The sequence below is a fragment of the Diadema setosum genome, chromosome 11, assembly GCF_964275005.1.
Source record: "Diadema setosum chromosome 11, eeDiaSeto1, whole genome shotgun sequence".
Taxonomy (NCBI): domain Eukaryota; kingdom Metazoa; phylum Echinodermata; class Echinoidea; order Diadematoida; family Diadematidae; genus Diadema; species Diadema setosum.
Window position 1 is genome coordinate 36,865,788 of NC_092695.1, and position 22,000 is coordinate 36,887,787.

Genomic DNA, 22,000 nt, shown 5'->3' on the forward strand with positions numbered 1-22,000 from the left:
AAGCCTACACAGAGTGGACTGGTTCTAACTGTAGACCAACATTTTCTGTGACAATGACGTAGAGTGCACGTCTAGCCCAAATTCTGTTCTCTCTCATTCCTTTCCCTCCCCATTTCTCTGCCCCCCCCCCCCTAATTTCCAATGAACTGTTTAGGCTAGTTTCGCGTGTGCCTTAAAGCAGAGTAACTCCGTACATTACTAGATTTACTTTGCTCGTGTCACATTTTATATTACAGATACTGTTGTGCTATATATTATCAATGGCTGTAAGGGTATGACTGTTTGCAAGATTATTATTTGACATGTCATATGTTCTGAACATAGTGTGATCCACGCACTTCAGCATAAGAAATATGTATGTGCAGTGGTTATGTTTAATACATAATTTATGCAAACGAGGTATAATTATGTCTCTATACCCTAATTGAGTGCTTTTTATGACTTATGCTATATGATTTGTCTACTATGTTAAGTAGATCAGTGTTTGCATAAGTATAAACAATGTGTTATATAGCTATGCTGGTTAGGCAGCAGCTCTTGTGACCAAGGTCACAGGAGTGCAACTTTAAAGCCCTGTAGCCAGAAGGCTTGAGAGTGACTGGAAAGCCTGTCGTTACTGCCCTTGGTCAATGTTAAGACTTTGTCTGGCCAAGTGGATGGTCAGTACGTCAGTCATGTTCCTGGAAGTCAAGGGGAATGAGTGACCTCTAGCCAATGAGGCAGACTTTGAATGATGTCATAGGAACATGAACCAATGATATTTCTGCTGGTCAGTTAACTTCCTGGAAGTTTCTGATTTTCTAGAGAAAGTTTGTAATATTAACACTTTACATAAAGTTAGAAAAGTGTAAAAGCCCATAGCTTTGGAGCAAATAGGCATATCTGCTTCCTGCCAGCGCTTTGAGGCCTGCATCCATTTTGCTTATTACATCGACTGTGTGATCCAGAAAGTTTTCTCACACATATATTATCTGCCGAGAGGTTACCACAAAATACTGGTAAACCCTTACAAGCATCAGCTGTATTGTTATTTATGTGCCTGTGATACAACTGGTTGTGGCACGTACATCCATTGACTGCCGTGTGGAGCAGCTTGTAGTGAAAACGAGTGTTGGCTCTTTTGACTAGGTAAGTCATTGTATTTTTCATAATGTGTATTGCATTGGAGAGTGTTTGTTAATTAAGAACTCTAAACAATAGATTTGGAGATTGCGTATTGAGAGACTCTGATATCATGTATATAAATTCCGAAGGTAGTATATGTTGTGCTAAATGTACTGATGATCGATGATTGATGCTTGTATATTATTTGAAGATCATTGCAATGTACTTCAAGGTATTTGCGCTTTGAATGTTTTATGAATGGACATGATTATGCATACACTAAAGTTCATTAACAGGCAGACAAAATTGGGAAGCTGACTTGGAATTAGAAGTCAGATGTTTGCATACATGCATATTGAAATGCCTTGTAGACCTCACACTCAGAGAAAGTGAGGCTATGCTCGTAAACATTGAGGTCTACAATGAGTACCCCCCCCCCCTCGTCTGGATTGACAGATTTATGTCAACTGACCGTTCACTGTGAGTGATAGAGGTCACTGCACTATTGAAATGTGGAATGTGAAACTCTAGAGGGGAGGACTAGCCACTAGATGTGAAGAACCTTGCAAAGAACTAAATGTGAGGAATAGCTGTGCGCTTGTGAATATATGAATGGAGATATTCATGCTCTTTTTAATGTATACATGTTAACTGTACATGCATGCGTGGTGAAGTGTACAACTGCTCAGTGTAATTATTGTGTGCGTGGAGCGCTATTTCCACTCAAATTGTGAGATTTGAATAGGAGTCACAGATATTTGGAGACCCCAAATCAAGCAATTATACTGCCAAGTCGATCAGATAGATCAAAGCTTTATTTGTGGCAGCAGTGTTGCATATAATTCAGAACGTTGAAATGTTAAACTGAAGTTTGAGAAGCTACATTGACCGTATAAGCACTTGTTATATGTCAAAGTGAATTGACAAACATTTGAATGTATGCGACTGGAATTTATATCTATATTGTCTACTGCGCTCCTATAGGTTTATGAGGCAAGTATGTATAGATAATGTACCAGATCAGATTTTGGAGTGGACTTCCATACTCCTGAAGAAATATTATTGAATCAGATAGACACAATATTAGGAAAGTCCTGTGTCTTATAAACTCTTTTGACTAGATACATTTTGGATGAGAGCTTTGGCCAGCCTTTGCTTGGTTCAGCGTGACTGACGGCTACTGAGCATTGCATCAGCTACCGTGTACGACTGGTTTGCGACTACTCTGGGCTCGTCGACAGGATAGCCGGCGAGAAAGAGAGAGACAGCAACGAGTCAGATCATTGTCATACACTGGCAAATATTTAATCATGCTAATGTAACAAAGGTTACAATTGAGTCTGTGAACAAATTGAATTGAATGATGTACTTTGTTGAACGACAAACAAGCTAATAAAGTTTGTCATTGGATTATTTTGTCAAAACTTAATCCCAGGTGTGATATTCTTTATTTATGAACTCGGGAGTGTAACATTCGGGTTACATACATTACACAACACTTCACTACAATATATTAGACTACACTATGTTACACCACACCACACTACACGACACTACTCTACACTACACTACATGACACTACACCACATAATACTACTCTATGCTACACTAATATTTACTACACCTCACTGCACTAATACCATACAACAATTAATGGAACCTGCAACACTGTCAAACCAAAGTGCTTCCATTACACCGAGTATTGTACAGCTAGTGAACTCACCAGTGCTCTTCCAGACCAGGATGACACCTTCACTGTCCCCAGAGTACATCTTGGTTCCATCAAGGGAAAAGCACATGCAGTTGACATATCCCTTGTGGCCCTCCAGCTCATACAGCAGCTATCAATGATGAAGAAACAACAAAAAAACTACATAAAAACAAAAACAAAAGAACAGGACATTGTGATAAAATGTGTGACATAGTTTAAAGGGGCATTTTTAGAAAAATAAGAGAAACTGCCATCACTAAATCATGTAGTCAGATATTTACAGGATAAGATATTTCATACATTTAATATGATTTCTCTTGCAGCTTAGCATTCATTTTTTGCACTCATCAAATACTATGTACAATTCTGGTGCTTTTGAATGTTTCTACAGATAAATGGTACCATATAAATGCTGTTTCATCATCATCATTATCATCAATATGTAAAGTTGGAGCTCTATCAAATCATGAACCTAGTAGGCCCATGATCAAATGTACATGATTAGGCAAAATATACAGGAATTTTTAAGATACATCATAAAGATTTCCTAACCAAGTTACCTTTTTGAAAGTTAGTGTTATTGTGTTCCTTTAATTTACAGTGCAATGCAATGAACAGCTATGTTGACAGACACATGTCTGCAAGGTATAGATACTCTGAGCTTGCGGAATGCTTTAGTAAGAGACACACATAAAAGACCACAAAGCCGATGTTAAGTATGTGGTCACTATAAACTGCACCTAAGGAGAAATTACCTTGACCAATCATGGTTCTAAATACTGTAAAAGTGGATATTTTCGCGTGACTAATTTTTCGCGCTTGGCCAGGTAAGAAGAGTTTCGCGTGTTTTTAATTTCGCGAAATCAAGACATCAGCTACCGGAACATATGGCACGCAAAAATATTTGCATGCTTTTATTTTCCACTAGCTTCTAGTTGCGCGAAATCCGCGAAGATTTCAACACCGCGAAAATTTCCACTTTTACAGTAACTGATTCCATGGTGGTATATTTTCATATGTTTTGCAGTAGTAACATGCCAGCAAAATTATCACAAACTTGCATGTGTGTGTGAGTAGAAAGTATTGAAAATTATGAGCAAGCAAGCAATATGAGGGCAATTGAGGCAAGTAAGTCTTTTCCACACAAAGATTGTCATCAGATGATTCCTGAATCCATTCAAAAGTATGACTGATGTACCTCTCCTGTTTGTGAGTTACTATCCCTGCTCCACACCCTGACAAACTTATCATAACCTCCAGTGATGATGTACTTCTCCTCCGTTGGGTAGAAGCAGGCAGCATAGACGAAAGATGGGTGGGGGAAGACCTTCACAGCAGCAGAGTTTGGCATGTCAATGTGCCAAATCCTAGAGTATAAAGTATTTAAAAAAGTAAGCATTGTCTTCATAGGTGCTGAAGTTGTTCCATCTACAGAACTGCTGGTAATTCTGTTTTTTACTTCAACATCATCATCATCATTATCATCATCATCATCATCATCATCATCATCACCATCATCACCATCATCACCATCATCATCAATGTGGTTATCATCATTTTCATTAGAAAGCAGCTATGACCATTATCTCAACTCTCTCATCAGCTACCACCACCAGCGTTATGCCCCTATCACTATACATATCTTTTGACTTGACATATGTCAGGACTACAACTCCTTGCATCTTATTTCTATCTGTCATTCACAGCTTTCCATCTCCATGAACACTCTTACTTTATCATCATCATCATCATCACCGTCATTATCATCACCATCATCATCACCATCAACACCATTATCATCACCATCAACATCATCATCACTATTATCATCACCCCCATCATCATCATCATCATCAATATCATCATCATCATCATCATCAATACCATTATCATCACCACCAACATCATCATCATCAATACAATTATCATCATCATCACCATCAACATCACCATCATCATGTACAATGTATGGAAGTGTCCATAATGAAGTATCCTTCTGTCTCTGCACTCTTCTTCCCCCACTCTGCATGATGTGATCTTTGCTTTAATACACAACACTTTTACCTGTGCTATGAAGGACATCTACAACACCAGACAATGATGATTTCCAATCAAACCAAAACAAACCCCCAACAAAAGAAACAAACACACACAAAATAAACAAACATATTATGGTTCAGAATGGGTAAATTTCTATGAACAAATGGGAATTCAGATTTTATTATACAGGTGACTCCCATTTTAATGAAGTCATTGGGACCTGCAAACTTCTTTCGTTATATTGACATTCTTTTATAGTCAAATAATAAAGTATGCAATGATATAAAGAGTCAGTCCTGAATTTTTACTTTGTTGTCATGAAAGTATCATTAAAGCTGCGTTCACAATAACGGGAATGTGTTGTATTTTCATTTTAGAACTATACCTACCTATATTTGATCAGGAAGAAAATATCAAATAGGATAACACTGTACTAGTCAGCAGCTCAGCTTATATCATTGTCTACAGTAAGTACATGATGAAGTATGCTAAGGACCGCTCTTCCTCATAGATCTGAATGAATGTAAGATAGAAGCTGGGGATACAAAAGGGCCAAATTTACTACTTTCTGACTCACTTTGCTGTACCATCTGACGAAGCGGTCAGGATGGAACTCCCCGTTGGATTCCATGAGATGTCGTACATCAGCCCGTAGTGACCAGGAAACTGACCCTTCAGACGTCCAGAGGGTATCTAAGAACCATAACAGTCATTTACATTCATCAGACGAATGTATTGTTTTTATTTCACATGTATCATGAGTTTATGAGGATAGAACAAACAATAACAGACAAAAGAAAACAAAGAAACCTACCTCATACACAAGTACAGGGTACCCATCCTTGTCCTTACAGCCACACGCTAAGTGTCTGAAACAAACAAACAGAATGTAAAAATTCAATGGCAAAACACAAAAAGACAATCTCAGAGAAGTCATATTACTTTGATAGATTACCATCATATATAATTGAGCTGTGTCAACATGTACACTTGACTCCCGTTATAACAAAGTCCTCGGGACTGGCAGTTTTTGTTATATCGAAATTTCGTTATAACCAAACAAATAAACAATAAAAATACACAGAGCTGAAAATGTTGCCGTCTTAATTTTTACTTCGTTGTAACCGGAATTTTGTTATAACCGTGTTCGTTATAACGGGAGTGCACTGTACTTGGCAAAAATTAGGACACTTAATATCATGCCATTGTAGCCCCTGTTTGGTGCAACATTAAGTAATATAGATAAACTTATTTTGCAATTAAGATAATGTTTTGTATTGTATGTTAAAATAGTCTAAACTATAGCAGGATGATGATTAGGATGTTATAACAAAGTGAAAGTGGGCAAGCAGCTCACATTCCTAAGCACTATAGTCACTACTGGTCAGTAATGGACCGCTCTAAACACACACCTGTGTGCTGACAGGTTCTGAAGTCCAGTCAGTGTGGTTGCCATGGTAATGCACATGATATATACCAGCTTCTGGTAGGAGCTTGCGTCACTGCCCTCTTCTTTCTCTCTCTCTCTCCTCTCTCTTGCTTTATCCACTCCCACTCTTGGTTCCCAATCTCCCTCTCTCTCTGTCTCCCCTCACTCTCTTTACCTACCACTTCCTCTCCCTTCCCCTCTCTATTGCCTTTTCTCGAGAAAGTAGCGTTAGTCATTTCATGAGAAATGGACTCTTCCATCTCAACAGATGGAGGTGGATAAAAGTTATTCAAGTATTGAAATTATGATATTTGAGAGTAATTAGTTTAAGAAAATGTGTTTCATGTGTCATGTGTATAAGTGCTAATAACAATGTGGTAAAACAGCACACTATGTAGTACAAATATGCTTTACCTGAAGACTCCACAACCACCCCCCCCCCCTCAGATTACAGTATCCACCCTCTAATATAGCAAGATGGTACCGTCCACCTCATCTTGCATCATTTTGGCTCAAACTTCCTCCTCTTTTGCTCCCGCTCTTCAAAGAGCGAGGATGTGTTGAGCATCCCAGCTTTTGACAGTCTTCCAAACTTTTGGTATTTCAGGTAAGCTATTTGCACTCAATTCTAATTGTTGTTATTGTGAAATTGTGATTGCTTTGAAGTAATATCAGTAAGGATGAATAATTGCTGTAGTTCAAGTAGTTGAAAGAAGTCAATTGATAACATGTGTTTGTTTGTTTGTTTTTTCTTTAACATTTTATTGATTCCGAGAGTTAAGCTCATTTGCTTTTATGATAAATATTGACACTTTGGTAAATCGTACATTAGGTTATTTGTTCATCTGTTCAGTGTTGCTATGCCGCACATGATGCTTTGTTTGACGCTTCAATTGCATGACTTTGAAATGAAAGTCACATTTATTTTGGATTTAAATGAAGTGGTATTGTCAGGAAAAACAGATAGACTGCAGCTATCTGTGGCTGCCACATCACATATAGGCTCACAATGCATTTATGTAAAGCCTAACTGAACAGATCGTGCACTTGCCATATAATTACTTTGCGTGTATTTATGTATCGAATGTTATTCATGTTTTAACATTACGTTTTAAGATTAATTGATTCATGTTTGATCCATGAAGTTTTGCTTCATTCAATAGACGTTTTTGGAGTTAGATAGAAGAAATTATTTGATTATCCTCTTTTGCTCCCGCTCTTCAAAGAGCGAGGATGTGTTGAGCATCCCAGCTTTTGACAGTCTTCCAAACTTGTGGTATTTCAGGTCAACTCGACTACAGTGACCTGAAACAATGGCTTAAGTAAAATGTCTGCACTGAAAACTTGCTCAATCTTTGCAATGGCTCGTATTTGGTTAAATTGTTAGGAACAAGCTTATAATGACTTAAGAAATAAAACCGTTGAGAAACAGGACAATTAAATCCAGACATAGGGTCTGATTGGAATGCCCTTGGCATGACTAAATCATATTGTAAATAATGTATATGTGTTCTTTATATAACCATTAAAGGAAGCTATATATTTCCTTCAAAGACAGTTGTCTTAATAGTTATCGATCAGCAGTCATGGTAGTGAACTTATTTAATCACTCTTTGCTGGTGAGCATAGTATGCATGATGGTGAGTGTAAATGAAAGCGTTTCACCATGCTGTATGTGTGAATGTGTATAGTTGTGACTGAGTGATGTTGATGTGACTTGTTGCACACTGTACATATGTTTGAAACCTTCCCGTAGACCGAAAGGTGGGGATATATTTTGAGTGTTAGTGTATGTTAACATAATAGTACATATACACATAACAATAAGCCCAACAAAAATTCTTCCGCTGCGTATTAATATCTGTGTTTTATGAAAGGTCCTCCCCCACCCGAAAAGTCTCGGCGCTACAATTGGTAGCAGGTCCGAGGTTGATTAATAAGTTAAATGAAATGTATAACAAGTGTTGCTGATTCATTGTTGTGAGTCAACTTCTGCCAATTTTTTTATGAGTGTTGTCATTGTTTTGGACAGGGAATGTTATAGTTTTCAGTTTGAGCTGTGAATTAGGGCTACTTTTCACAGTTTCCCTAGTTTTACGATCGCTGGTGTTGACGTCATAACACTTGTCGGCCTTGGCTACTGTTAGCTGGCATTGCCCTGTGTGAACTTTGGACTCACTTTCTTTTTATAAGGAACCACCTCTTTTTGAATGAGAGGGCGATTTTGACTAGGCATTTTGGTTACTCTCTTGCTTTGTCTATGCTCAGGTATTTTTCGTAGGGAATTAATACCCAGGCTTTGTTTTGACTTTTGTGCCTCTGTCATACACAGTTTAATCCTGCGAGATTGAACTGAACTGATTGTATTGGGTTTGCCAATGTCAGGCTAGTTTTGTTATTGATTTTGTATTGTTTTGAGGTATCTTCTCGAGTGCATAGATATTTCATTGCAATGATTGAAGTTGATCAATGATAAAGAAACCCTGGGTGTGAGTATCGCACTCCCTGAGGACAAAGTATCGATAGACAAACCGTCGAAAGAGAGTGGCCAGACAACAGACCAATTTTATAGAAGGGCGATAAGAATAAGAAGTTCAGGATCAAAAGGGTAAGGTCCCTGTCCTGAGTGAGGGTAACAAGGTTTTCGTCAAAAATGTGCACTTTGCGTGGAAAGCACGACTTTGCAAATCAGTGTGGCGGCGACGCGTATGTAGAGTTATCTAAGGGCGATGACTCCTGAGAATATATCGTCTCCGAAAGGAAAGGAGTACTGATGCTCCTAGAGTCCTCCACCAGCATTTGTTACAATGTACTGCTATGACGGTCCCCTGGCATCTGAGCTCAAGGCAACCCCGCCTCTCCCCCAAAATCCTACCACTAGACAGAGTTTAAAATTATTTCAATGCCGATTTTACACTTGCTCTTGTCTTACAAGTGAGAACATTCATGGAGAATCTGTGATGATTCTGAATTTTTTTGTTTTGCTTTGTAGACGCATAAGTCTATGAAGGGTTTAATTGAATTTTATCCCTATATGATGGATGTGTGGTGTGTGTTTTTAGATGTTGGCTGAAGCATGGACCATTAGAGTGAATGGAATGAGTGTGAGCTACCAGCATACAAGTATTAATATTCAGGGTTATGACATAAAAGGAGTAGATGAAATTAAGAGAGAGAAATGTTTTTAGATATTTTTATGATAGCTTGAATTAAATTTGTAAAAGTAATAATTTGGGTGTAAGGTATAGGCTTAAAGAACATTAAGTTATTAATGTTTTTGTTTGAATCAATACGAAGTCAAGTATTGCAATATAGAAAGAGCAGTTATAGTCTGGGTGCCAGAGGCTGAACCTTGTTTTACCGTCCACCCAATGTTTTTTGATGGTTTTAACCTATTTTGGGGGTGCTGAATCTGAATCTGGATGATGCAACTCTTGCATCCTTGAGGGTTTTGAGATATTCAAGATGGCCGCCAATATGGCCGCCCAAACTGGAAATTCCCATGTATTTCCTTCTAAATGGTGAGAAATTTAAAACAAATGATGGTTTCACCCTATTTCGAGGGTGCTGAATCCGAATCTGGATGATGCAACTCTTGCATCCTTGAGGATTTTGAGATATTCAAGATGGCCCCCAAAATGGCCGCCAAAACCGAAAATTCCCACGTATTTCCTTCTAATGGTGTGAAATTGAAAATAATTGATGATTCTATCCTATTTCGAGGGTGCTGAATCCGAACATGGATGATGCAACTCTTGCATCCATGAAGTTTTTGAGATATTCAAGATGGCCGCCAAAATGGCCGCCAATTAAAACCAGAAATTCCCATGTATTTCCTTCTAAATGGTGAGAAATTGAAAACAATTGATGGTTCGACCCTAATTCCAGGGTGCTGAATCCGAATCTGGATGATGCAACTTCCTGCATTGTTGAAGATTTTGAGATATTAAAGATGGCCGTTAAAATGGTCGCCCAAAACGGAAGTTCCCATGTATTTCCTTCTAAACGTTGACAATTTGAAAGCAATTGGTGATTTTTATCTTATTTTGAGTGTACTGAATCCGAAGCTGCAGCATACAACTTTTGCATCCTTAACGGTTTAGAGATGGTAAAGATGGTCGCCAAAAATGACCGCCAAAAACGGAAATTCGTAGGTAGACCCCCTATTTCCTTCTAAATGGTGTAAAATATAGAACAGTTAATGGTTTTACCCTATTTTGAGTTTGAAGCTCCAGGATACAGCTCTTGCTTCCTTGAGGGTTTCGAGATAGTAAAGGTGGCCTCCAGAATGGCTCCCAAATGGCCGTCAAAAACGAAATTTTCCATGTAAGCCCTATATTACCTTCTAAATGGTGTAAAATTGAAAACAATTGGCGGTTTTGCTCTACTTTGAGGATGTTGAATCCGAACCTGGTTGATGCAAATTTCGTGTTCTTTTTTAGGGTTTTGAGATGACCAAGATGACCACCAAAATAACTGTCAAAAATTGGAAAATTTTAGACCCTATTCAGCACCATGACCCTCGAAACTTGGTTGTTTAAATTTGTCCATTCTTTATGGTTTTTAGACGTCCAAGATGACAGCCAAAATAAGTGGCAGAAATTCCAATGTTAATATATTTTTTCTTAATGGTGAAAATTCTAAAATAAATTGATGGTTTTACCCTATTTCGAGGGTGCTGAAGGTCTTTGAAGGTTTTGAGACATCTATAAATGTCCTGTATAAGCGGAAACTCCTTAACATTTTCTTACACTTAAATGGTGAAATAGTGTGCTCTAACGCGAAGCGGGGGATTAAACCCAGGATGAAAAGCAATAATTCGTATTCTTACATTCAACTCAGTTGAGCGGATTTGTCAAATCAGCCAAAAGTTTTTGGCATCCAAAATGACTGTCACAATGATATTGTAATATACTGAGATATTCCGATATGTCTCAAACGGAACTTTAACACGTACTGGAAAAAAAAAGTGATGTTCACATCATACTGACACGTACAAACACAAAGATACTACTGAAAATTCCTTTATGCATAATTGTTATAAAATAATGCTTGTGGTCGCCAACATGGCTTTACAGAAGTGAAGTTAATCCTTTTCGGCTATCAATAGAGTAAAATTGAATTATAGCATGCTGGTATTTGGTGTTGAAACTTGTCTTGTATTCTGACGAGTCTCGCCTTGTATTTTTATGAAACTTGTCTCATATTCTGATTACGTCATTGGAAATGGTTGCATCCATGACCACTATAGTAGATATCAATAAGGGTAATTTCAAAAGCACTCTGCGCGATTATGATATTCGTAAGTACTGGATTATCAACTATTACCTTACATGTTGTCGTTTGGTTTTTTATTCAGTTTTTTTTTTTTAACAGCGCGTTACGTGTGATTTGTCCATCCCCTCTGGTGTGTTTGTAATATTATATATATATTTATATATATTCATATATATATATATATACATATATATATATATATATATACAGTGATATACAGTATATATAAATATATATATATATATCATTTCAATTCAGTTGAATTGAATTGAAAAATTGAAATATATATATATATATATATATATATATAATGTTACATCATATTGCCCAAAAAGAAATGAAGCATAACTATAAAAATGCCCAACTCGTGTCTCCAACAATGTCATCAAGACCACCAATATAAACCAATTAACCAATTTGAGTGTTCATGGATGAAGAGATTTGAACTGCTTATGAATTAAGACAGGTAATGTTGGGTAATTTCAGTAAACTTCTCTACATCATTATCACAATACGATTTAGATGAACCGCTGGCACACTTGTATCGTACCAGCTCAAAGATATCCGGTAGAGCTGGTTTCACTGTATTATACAGCAAGTTCAAACTGTGCCATTGATGAAAACCTGAAATCTTTCAGTCAAAAATAAGATAGGGTAAAACCACCAATTGTTATCGATTTCTCACCATCTATAAGAAGGAAATACATAAGAATTTCCGTTTTGGCGGCCATTTTGGCAGCCCGGCATCTTGAACATCTCAAGGTGAATCATCCAGATTCGGATTCGGCATCCTCGAAATAGGGTAAAACCATCAATTGTTTTCTATTTCTCATCATTTAAAAGCTAAATCATAAGAATTTCCGGTTTTAATTGGCGGCCATTTTGGCTGCCATTTTGGCGGCCATCTTGAATATCTCAATACTCTCAAGGATTCAAGGGTTGCATCATCCAGATTCGGATTCAGCACCCTTGAAATAGGGTAGAATCATCAATTTTTTCAATTTTTCACCATTTAGAAGGAAATACATGGGAATTTCTGGTTGTGGCGGCCATTTTGGCGGCCATCTTGAATATCTCACAACCCTCAAGGATGCAGGAGTTGCATCATCCTGATTCGGATTCAGCACCACCGAGCTAGGATAAAACCATTAATTGTTGTCAATTTCTCACCATTTAGAAGGAAATATATAGGAATTTCCGGTTTTGGCAGCCATTTTGGCGGCCATCTTGAATATCTCAAAATCTTCAAGGATGCAACAGTTGCATCATCCAGATTCGGATTCGGCACTCTCGAAATAGGGTAAAACCATCAATTGTTTTCAATTTCTCACCATCAAGAAGGAAATACATGGGAATTTCCGGTTTGGGCGGCCATTTTGGCGGCCATCTTGAATATCTTAAAACCCTCAAGGATGCAAGAGTTGCATCATCCAGATTCGGATTCAGCACCCCCGAAATAGGGTAGAACCATCAAAAAACATTGGGTGGACGGTAAAACAAGGTTAGGCCCAAAAAGTGGCTTTGGCACCCAGACTATTAGAAGTGCATGATCCATATGAAGCCAAATTAGGGTGACAAGCAGATCAACCATGGCACACCGACTGACAGGAAGGCAGATTCACCGGCCAACCACTAAGCAGCCCGGAAGGTTTTTCTGTAGGTGCAGGGCCTTTTTCGCTACGCTGGACCAGATGAGGACAGCGTTTGGGCGTTGGTTGCTAGGGTGGACGCTTGGGTGATGATGTTTGGTCAGTCTGGATTGAGATTTCTACTCACCAGCCAACCACAGAGCAGACCACAAAGGTATCGCTGTTGTTGCAGGGCCTTTTTCGCACGCTGGACCAGAGGAGGACAGTGTTTTGAGCGAGGGTCGCTAGGGTGGACGCTTGGGTGATGTATGATCAGTCTCAATTGGGATCTCCAGTCCCATACTCCCTTATCCGACGTAGCAGTAATTGTTATAAATCCTGATGATGAAGCCCATTTATCACCAGAACACTACTGCTATGTGTGTGCCAACGGAAATGTGTTGCTACTGTTTCATTATGAAGGACTGAGTGAACGTCCAAGATGAACTAGTAACGCTTTCAACGAACTGCCTGTGAGATGTGTTATCCGGAGAAACATCTGCCCTACGCTGTACGATGTACGGAGAATTATGGTTATTTATAGGATGATAGTCATCCTTTGGTATATCCATCCAAATAAAGAAGAAGAAAAGAACATTTTATTTTTGGATTGGAAGTAAAATTGTTATGAAGTGTTTGCTTAGATTTCTTGCTTTCATATCATTGTCACATCAATAATGACAATCATGAAATGTTTTTGAAGGATATGAGCACAGCATATTTTGAGCTAGTGTTTTGTTTGCTGGTTTTTTTTGTTTGTTTTTTTTTAAGGAGGGAAGAGTATGTAGCCCCTGTTTGGTGCAACATTAAGTAATATAGATAAACTTATTTTGCAATTAAGATAATGTTTTGTATTGTATGTTAAAATAGTCTAAACTATAGCACGATGATGATTAGGATGTTATAACAAAGTGAAAGTGGGCAAGCAGCTCACATTCCTAAGCACTATAGTCACTACTGGTCAGTAATGGACCGCTCTAAACACACACCTGTGTGCTGACAGGTTCTGAAGTCCAGTCAGTGTGGTTGCCATGGTAATGCACATGATATATACCAGCTTCTGGTAGGAGCTTGCGTCACTGCCCTTTTCTTTCTCTCTCTCCTTTCTCTTGCTTTATCCACTCCCACTCTTGGTTCCCAAATCCTCTCTCTCTGTCTCTCCTTACTCTCTTTACCTACCACTTCCTCTCCCTTCCCCTCTCTATTGCCTTTTCTCGAGAAAGTAGCGTTAGTCATTTCATGAGAAATGGACTCTTCCATCTCAACAGATGGAGGTGGATAAAAGTTATTCAAGTATTGAAATTATGATATTTGAGAGTAATTAGTTTAAGAAAATGTGTTTCATGTGTCATGTGTATAAGTGCTAATAACAATGTGGTAAAACAGCACACTATGTAGTACAAATATGCTTTACCTGAAGACTCCACAACCACCCCCCCCCCCTCAGATTACAGTATCCACCCTCTAATATAGCAAGATGGTACCGTCCACCTCATCTTGCATCATTTTGGCTCAAACTTCCTCCTCTTTTGCTCCCGCTCTTCAAAGAGCGAGGATGTGTTGAGCATCCCAGCTTTTGACAGTCTATTTATTGATTCCGAGAGTTAAGCTCATTTGCTTTTATGATAAATATTGACACTTTGGTAAATCGTACATTAGGTTATTTGTTCATCTGTTCAGTGTTGCTATGCCGCACATGATGCTTTGTTTGACGCTTCAATTGCATGACTTTGAAATGAAAGTCACATTTATTTTGGATTTAAATGAAGTGGTATTGTCAGGAAAAAAAGGTAGACTGCAGCTATCTGTGGCTGCCACATCACATATAGGCTCACAATGCATTTATGTAAAGCCTAACTGAACAGATCGTGCACTTGCCATATAATTACTTTGCGTGTATTTATGTATCGAATGTTATTCATGTTTTAACATTACGTTTTAAGATTAATTGATTCATGTTTGATCCATGAAGTTTTGCTTCATTTAATAGACGTTTTTGGAGTTAGATAGAAGAAATTATTTGATTATCCTCTTTTGCTCCCGCTCTTCAAAGAGCGAGGATGTGTTGAGCATCCCAGCTTTTGACAGTCTTCCAAACTTTTGGTATTTCAGGTCAACTCGACTACAGTGACCTGAAACAATGGCTTAAGTAAAATGTCTGCACTGAAAACTTGCTCAATCTTTGCAATGGCTCGTATTTGGTTAAATTGTTAGGAACAAGCTTATAATGACTTAAGAAATAAAACCGTTGAGAAACAGGACAATTAAATCCAGACATAGGGTCTGATTGGAATGCCCTTGGCATGACTAAATCATATTGTAAATAATGTATATGTGTTCTTTATATAACCATTAAAGGAAGCTATATATTTCCTTCAAAGACAGTTGTCTTAATAGTTATCGATCAGCAGTCATGGTAGTGAACTTATTTAATCACTCTTTGCTGGTGAGCATAGTATGCATGATGGTGAGTGTTGATGAAAGTGTTTCACCATGCTGTATGTGTGAATGAATTGGTGTGAATGTGTATAGTTGTGACTGAGTGATGTTGATGTGACTTGTTGCACACTGTACATATGTTTGAAACCTTCCCGTAGACCGAAAGGTGGGGATATATTTTGAGTGTTAGTGTATGTTACCATAATAGTACATATACACATAACAATAAGCCCAACAAAAATTCTTCCGCTGCGTATTAATATCTGTGTTTTATGAAAGGTCCTCCCCCACCCGAAAAGTTTCGGCGCTACACCATGATTCAAGGTGACATAGTGGGAGTATTTCATAAATTCCTATAGTTTCCAAAATTCTATTCCACCATAAAATTTTTAACATGAGCAGCAATAATGTTTGAATTAAATTGAATTGAATTGAAGTATACTTTGGCCAAGCCTGATCAAAGATGCTAATAAGAAACACATTGAGTGAGTTCACCCTCAAAATAGCAGACCAGCTGATTTAATAGATACTGACATATGATGAATTTTGTTATCTATAATGACAATGATTAAATTGCATTGATACTGTATACTAGTATGAAGTATAAAACTCAGTCAAAAACATACACACCCTTTGAATGCTCATGAGAGTGCCTCCCTTTGGAGCCAGGGAATTTAGGTAAGGATTGTACAAGGAAATTTAGGGCAATTACCAACTGGGCAATCACCCCGGACCCTTCCCCTGGCCCTAACCCTAATCCTACTCCTGAACCTAATCCTATCCCTAAATCAAGCTCTAACCTTAAAACCAAACCCTAACCCTAATCTTTACTCTAATCTTATTACTAACCAGTATTTAGCCAGGGGGTAATTGCTCTGATACAGTACAAGGATATGTTGATTAGTCTACAGGTGTCTGCAGGTGTCAATCTCTGTGCCATGGACTTTGACAATGTGTACAACGCTATGGGTTTTTTTTTTTGTGTGTGTGTGTGTGTGTGTGTGTGTGTGTCAATCGGCACTCAAGGTACACAAAGGGTTAACTCACAGTCCGTCGGGCGAGAACTTGATCACATGACAACCCTTCTTGTCTCCGGCCAATGAGAGGGCGGCCCTGTTTGGGATGCGACACATCTGACCCGGCAGCTTACTCCAAATTGTTGGCATCTTGGTCTTACTGTGAGAGTACAAAAAGAATATAACAAACAATCTATTTTAACCCATTGAGGACGGGCTGATTTTCCTCCAACACACATTTCCCATAGACCCCTGCCTGAGTATACTCAGGACTCGTCTTCAACGGGTTAGAGGAGAACTCCAGATGATATTCAGACTTTTACATTTGAACAACTACATTGTATAAATATTGATAATACTGGGTACAGAGTCACAGAATTTACAGTAACTTGGATAAGGAATAAGAATGTTTTTAAAATTTACAACAAAACACAATGAACAAGGATGATGACATAGCAGCTTCAACATAAGAATGCATGAGTGGGGGCTCAAGGAAGAACAAAAGAAGAATGCATAAATTCTACAAAGGTGACCTTGTTATGCAAGTAGTATTGTAACGGAATTACATTGCTCCATTTCTGAAATGTGTAAGCCTACCCACTCATGTATACTTATGGTGAAACTGCTATGTCATCATCCCTGTTCAGTGTTTTTTTTTTTTTTTTTTTTTGAGGGGGTGGGGTTTCTTCTCACAGACCACAATTGATTCCACAAATATAAACATAGAGCTGTCAATGTATGTATTACATGATGTGAAATTATGAAAATTGTCCGGACTTCCCCTTTAAAGGGTAAGAACCCCCCCCCCCAAAAAAAAAAAAAAAAAAAAAAAAAAAACACTGCAGAGACAGTACTGCCAACTTTTGAAGAGTGTGCAGTTAATGACGTAAAGTACTGTCATATTTCTGAAATAAAATTCCTTTCAAAGAGCTATTTTTGAAATGCAACACTTACTTCAAAGTTTGATCCTTGTTCCTCAGAGACATTGTTTCTTTGAGTTCCTTGTAGGTCATGGTTCCTCGCTCCTGAAAAGCAAGGAAGTATACCAATCAGTAATATTGAGTTTTTGACAAACACCAGCACATTGTCAATTGAGATACAAAAGGCCATTAATATCTGTGACTTTATGCTGCTTAATTACCCTATTACTTCTCATATATAGAATTGATGCATCACTTTCATAGCCGACTGATCAGCGCTGCACACTATTTTGTGCAAACCTACAAAATGTGATTTGGTAGGTCATGTTTGAAGAAAGAGACCAGCATTGCTGAGATGTAGGTTTGTGGTGCTGCATGCTTACATCATGAGATAGGTACAATTCTAAGTTATTCTACAATCTCATTCGGTGTGTTATGCATGCTCTCATCATGTGGGGTGAGGGGTACTTTTTCTAAGTCTGTTAAAATGTGAAAATTGCACATCCACTTCTCAGACTTTTGGATTGGATACAATCTTCACAGAATTCTACAAACTTCATTTTCTCACCTCCTGAGTTGCAAACAGTGACCTTGTGCTGGGGTCCACTTCTTGGGGCGGTTTGACCGGCTTGACCGTGACATAGAGGGTGGCTGGGTAGGTTTGGCGAGGGAGATTCTCCCACCATTGGAACACCTGGTACAGAAAAATGGATGTATAGGATTCATGACATTTGCCTTTTTGGTTTTCAAAGATAAAGATGCAGACTTTGCCCAAGTGTCTTGATGAGGCAGATTCATCAGCCTACACAGCACTACAGTTGTCATTGTTATCCTCATCACAATCAAAATCATCATCATCATCATCATCATCATCATCATCATCACCATTGTCGTCATCATCATCATCATCTTCATTGATGTTACTATTTCCAGATACTACAAGAAAATAATGCCTCAATTTTTTTTTTTCATAACAAATCTGACATTGAAAGCCTCCCAGTTGGGATCTTAACAAATTTAATTTGTAGAGGGAGACAAAGTGAAGAAACTCGCACCTGAAATCAGACATTTCCAAAAAAAAAAAAATTGCATTCTGAAAAGTTGAACACTGTATTGAATGCAGAATATATTCTAGTGAGTATAGCTTATGTTTAAGATAGACACACAAATGTGCACTTGACATACAAAACCTGCAAGTGCAGAAGCATTGGGACAAGAAAACATTTTCCTCTGACACAGTACAACATCAAATAAATCGGAATCATATTTACTCTCACATTACAACTCCAATATGCTTAGCTACACAGCAGGAATATTGAACACTTTACAAGATAAGTGAATGAAGGCTTTGGTAAAAAAAGAAAACTCACATCAAGCTGCGTTGGTTTTGCCTTGTAGGCAAACGGTGGGTGAAAGAGTTGTAGGCGCACTTTCTTTTCTATGTTTGGTGCTCCGTTTGATCCAACGATCTGTGATAGCAAGCGGAAGGGCAGAAAACTGGAACAATTAACACTATTGTGACTGGCTACAGAGCTTCATTGGGGGATTCTGCTATTGTAGAAAACTTAGTCACTTTGTGTTGTTTACATAACAGACAACATACAAAGGATCTCTGTCTCAGCTTTGATTCCATTTGATATTTGGTTTTATTGGTACTGTTATAATGCAGATATTCTTGACATCTTGTGTAATATTACTCTGATAAGCACATTCTTCAACCTTTCTGTTCTGCCATACAGTTTTTAAAATCAACAGAATCACTGATATCAGATTCATGAGAAATTCGTGTCTGTTCTTGCAGTTTGATATGATGAGGGGTTACAGGCTTAAAGGACAAGTTCACCTTCATAAACATAAGGATTGAGAGAATGCAGCAATATTAGTAGAACACATCAGTGAAAATTTGAGGAAAATTGGACAATCGATGCAAAAGTTATGAATTTTCAAAATTTTTGTGTTGGAACTGCTGGATGAGGAGACTACTAAGGCTCGTGATGTCATATGAGTACAACAGTATAAAGAAAGTGTAAAGAAAAATCAACATATTTTCACTTTTTTTGCATAATAAAAGAGCACCTGACTTGACTCTTTCTAAAGGCAATGGGAATAATATTACCCATAACATTATGTCAGTAACAAGTCAAGGGAATGTGTACTTTTTTCAAAAGATGAAATTTTGTGAAATTCTCTTTATATTTTCCTTACATTGTTGTACGCATGTGACGTCATACACTGCAGTAGTCTTCTCATCCAGCAGTGACTGCACAAAAACTTCAAAAATTCATAAGTTTTGAACGGATTGTCCGATTTTCCTCGAACTTTCAATGATGTGTTCTACTTATATTGCTACATTCTCTCAATCCTAATGTTAATGAAGGTGAACTTGTCCTTTAAGGTCAAGTAATTTGTCAAGGCACTACTTCCCAGCATATTTAAGATCTTTCAACAGCTGTTGCCTATAAGCCCATGGTAGTCAATGAAAATCTCAGAGGGTATCTAGGGGAACCATCTACAAGGTTAAGGGAGGTTCCTGTGGGAGCGGAACTTGTTAGACGAATATGAACTTGAAACTTTGCAAGTTTGGTTTAAATGCACACCAGCAATTGCTAGGCATCCAACCCAAAGGAAAAGACATATGGTCATGGTTCAATACGACAACAGGAAACAAGGATATTATAAAGCAAGGCCTAGACATGTTTCTATTGGCCTCTGGGGAGACAAGGTTAGGCCACATACCTTGAGGAATGCCCATGCTATCCGGTGCCACGTGCCCTCACCCTTCAGTAACCTTGGTCTTGTGCTGGCAATGTTCATGCTGACAAAATCTAGTATCTGAAATGTGAAATCAATGGTAGCATGGTTGAGTGCAAAGTGAGTGGACATCATGAGTATCTATCACAGCTGTGCATGAAAAGTAGTAGCTATCATGAGCAAAACGCTGCAGTGTTTCTGTCCATTTTACTGTAATTAGAGTGATTAGTATTGGAGTGAAAATGAATGAAATGACGTTAAATAACATGAAATCAAATGAAGTGAAGTGGCTTCACACTTTTAAGCATTCACATAACAAGCCCTGTTGGGTCAACATGGTGTATATGCTTCAGGGTGAAATTCTTTCAGCAATCACACAATTGCTCTTTCAACTGAGAAATATAAATCTAATACCGTGGACTCCCATTATAACAAAGTCCTTGGGACTGGCAGTTTTCTTTCGTTATATCAAAATAAACAACAAACAATAAAAATATAGAGTGGATATTATTGCGGCCTGGATTTTTACTTCGTTGTAACCGGAATTTCGTTATAACCGTGTTCGTTATAACAGGAGTGCACTGTACTGAGAAAACTAGATCTAACCTGTCACTGGTCGGTTCTGTGCAGCTGTTTAAAATGTGAATAAACAAAAAAACCAATAACTTGATGCAGACGATCTTGAATACCATGATATCACTATCTGCATATTTTCATCTGTTTTCACTTGCTGCTGACAACCTCCTCTGCTCAATCTATTCCTTTGTGTGTCAAAACTTACTTCAAAGAAGAGAATGACCTTGGGGCAGTCCTCTCTGTCTTGGATCAGGTACTGGAAGCTCTCATTGAGAATGATCTGGTCCTCCCATGTAGGTATCATGGACCTTGAAACAATATGAAGGAATTAGTTGCATCAAGAAACTAGAATTAAACTCACTTGCTGCAACATTTCTCCAATTATCAATTGGCTTCTTCGGGCGACACTCCCATTTTCTTGATTCAATTAATTATTGATCTTGTAATTCAACTGAATGAATGAGAAGAATTTACATCAATATGAAGGAAGGATACAACATTTTTTTAAAGCATAATACTTGTGAAAAAGTACAATAATGACAACTTAGATTCTATTCTATTCTATTTGCCTCCATATGTATAATCTCTCACAAAGAAAAACCAAACAAAACAGAAACAAAACATATACACATCTATGACAATTTCACTCCACTTATAATTTTCAAATCAAAAAACAAATGAAACCTTATTTCCATTTTCAATTTGTTATTCATGCTTACTTAGACACTTTGACAAAACACTTCTACACAGGAGCAATGTAGTATGCAAAGATATATAAGCACTTTCAATCAAGTAGCATTTATCTATTAAATAAATTCATGCTAGCATGCTGAATCCTACAGACATAAATCAGGAACACAGTGACTCAAACTCACCTCCTCTTTTTGAAGTCAAAAGGCTGTGTGAGTACTGGCAAGATATAGTCAAGATTCTCATTCTTGGTCTCGTAGAATGAAGTTACTGCTCTTTCCCTGTGAGAAATATGAGAATTCCTTGTGAAGCAAGATGCCGCATGTCACACAAAGACTGACAGCAAAAAACATGATTACATCCCTTCCCTCAGCTATGGTAAACACAGAACAAGTTGGCATTCCAGCTTATTTTGGTAT

General features: G+C 37.9%; 1 protein-coding gene across 1 annotated transcript in view; it reads right to left on the minus strand.

The window, feature by feature from the left end:
- LOC140235466 (jouberin-like) overlaps positions 1-22,000 on the minus strand; it is a gene marked incomplete at its 5' end in the record, with an annotated part of 48,290 nt that overhangs the window by 19,438 nt on the left and 6,852 nt on the right. Inside the window, 12 exons of the mRNA XM_072315493.1 lie at positions 780-782; positions 2,828-2,945; positions 4,014-4,182; positions 5,433-5,548; positions 5,670-5,724; positions 16,676-16,804; positions 17,599-17,669; positions 18,133-18,258; positions 18,935-19,033; positions 20,301-20,396; positions 21,097-21,199; positions 21,767-21,862. Coding sequence (XP_072171594.1) covers positions 780-782; positions 2,828-2,945; positions 4,014-4,182; positions 5,433-5,548; positions 5,670-5,724; positions 16,676-16,804; positions 17,599-17,669; positions 18,133-18,258; positions 18,935-19,033; positions 20,301-20,396; positions 21,097-21,199; positions 21,767-21,862 — 1,181 coding nt within the window. The remainder of the gene's footprint in view (positions 1-779; positions 783-2,827; positions 2,946-4,013; positions 4,183-5,432; positions 5,549-5,669; positions 5,725-16,675; positions 16,805-17,598; positions 17,670-18,132; positions 18,259-18,934; positions 19,034-20,300; positions 20,397-21,096; positions 21,200-21,766; positions 21,863-22,000) is intronic.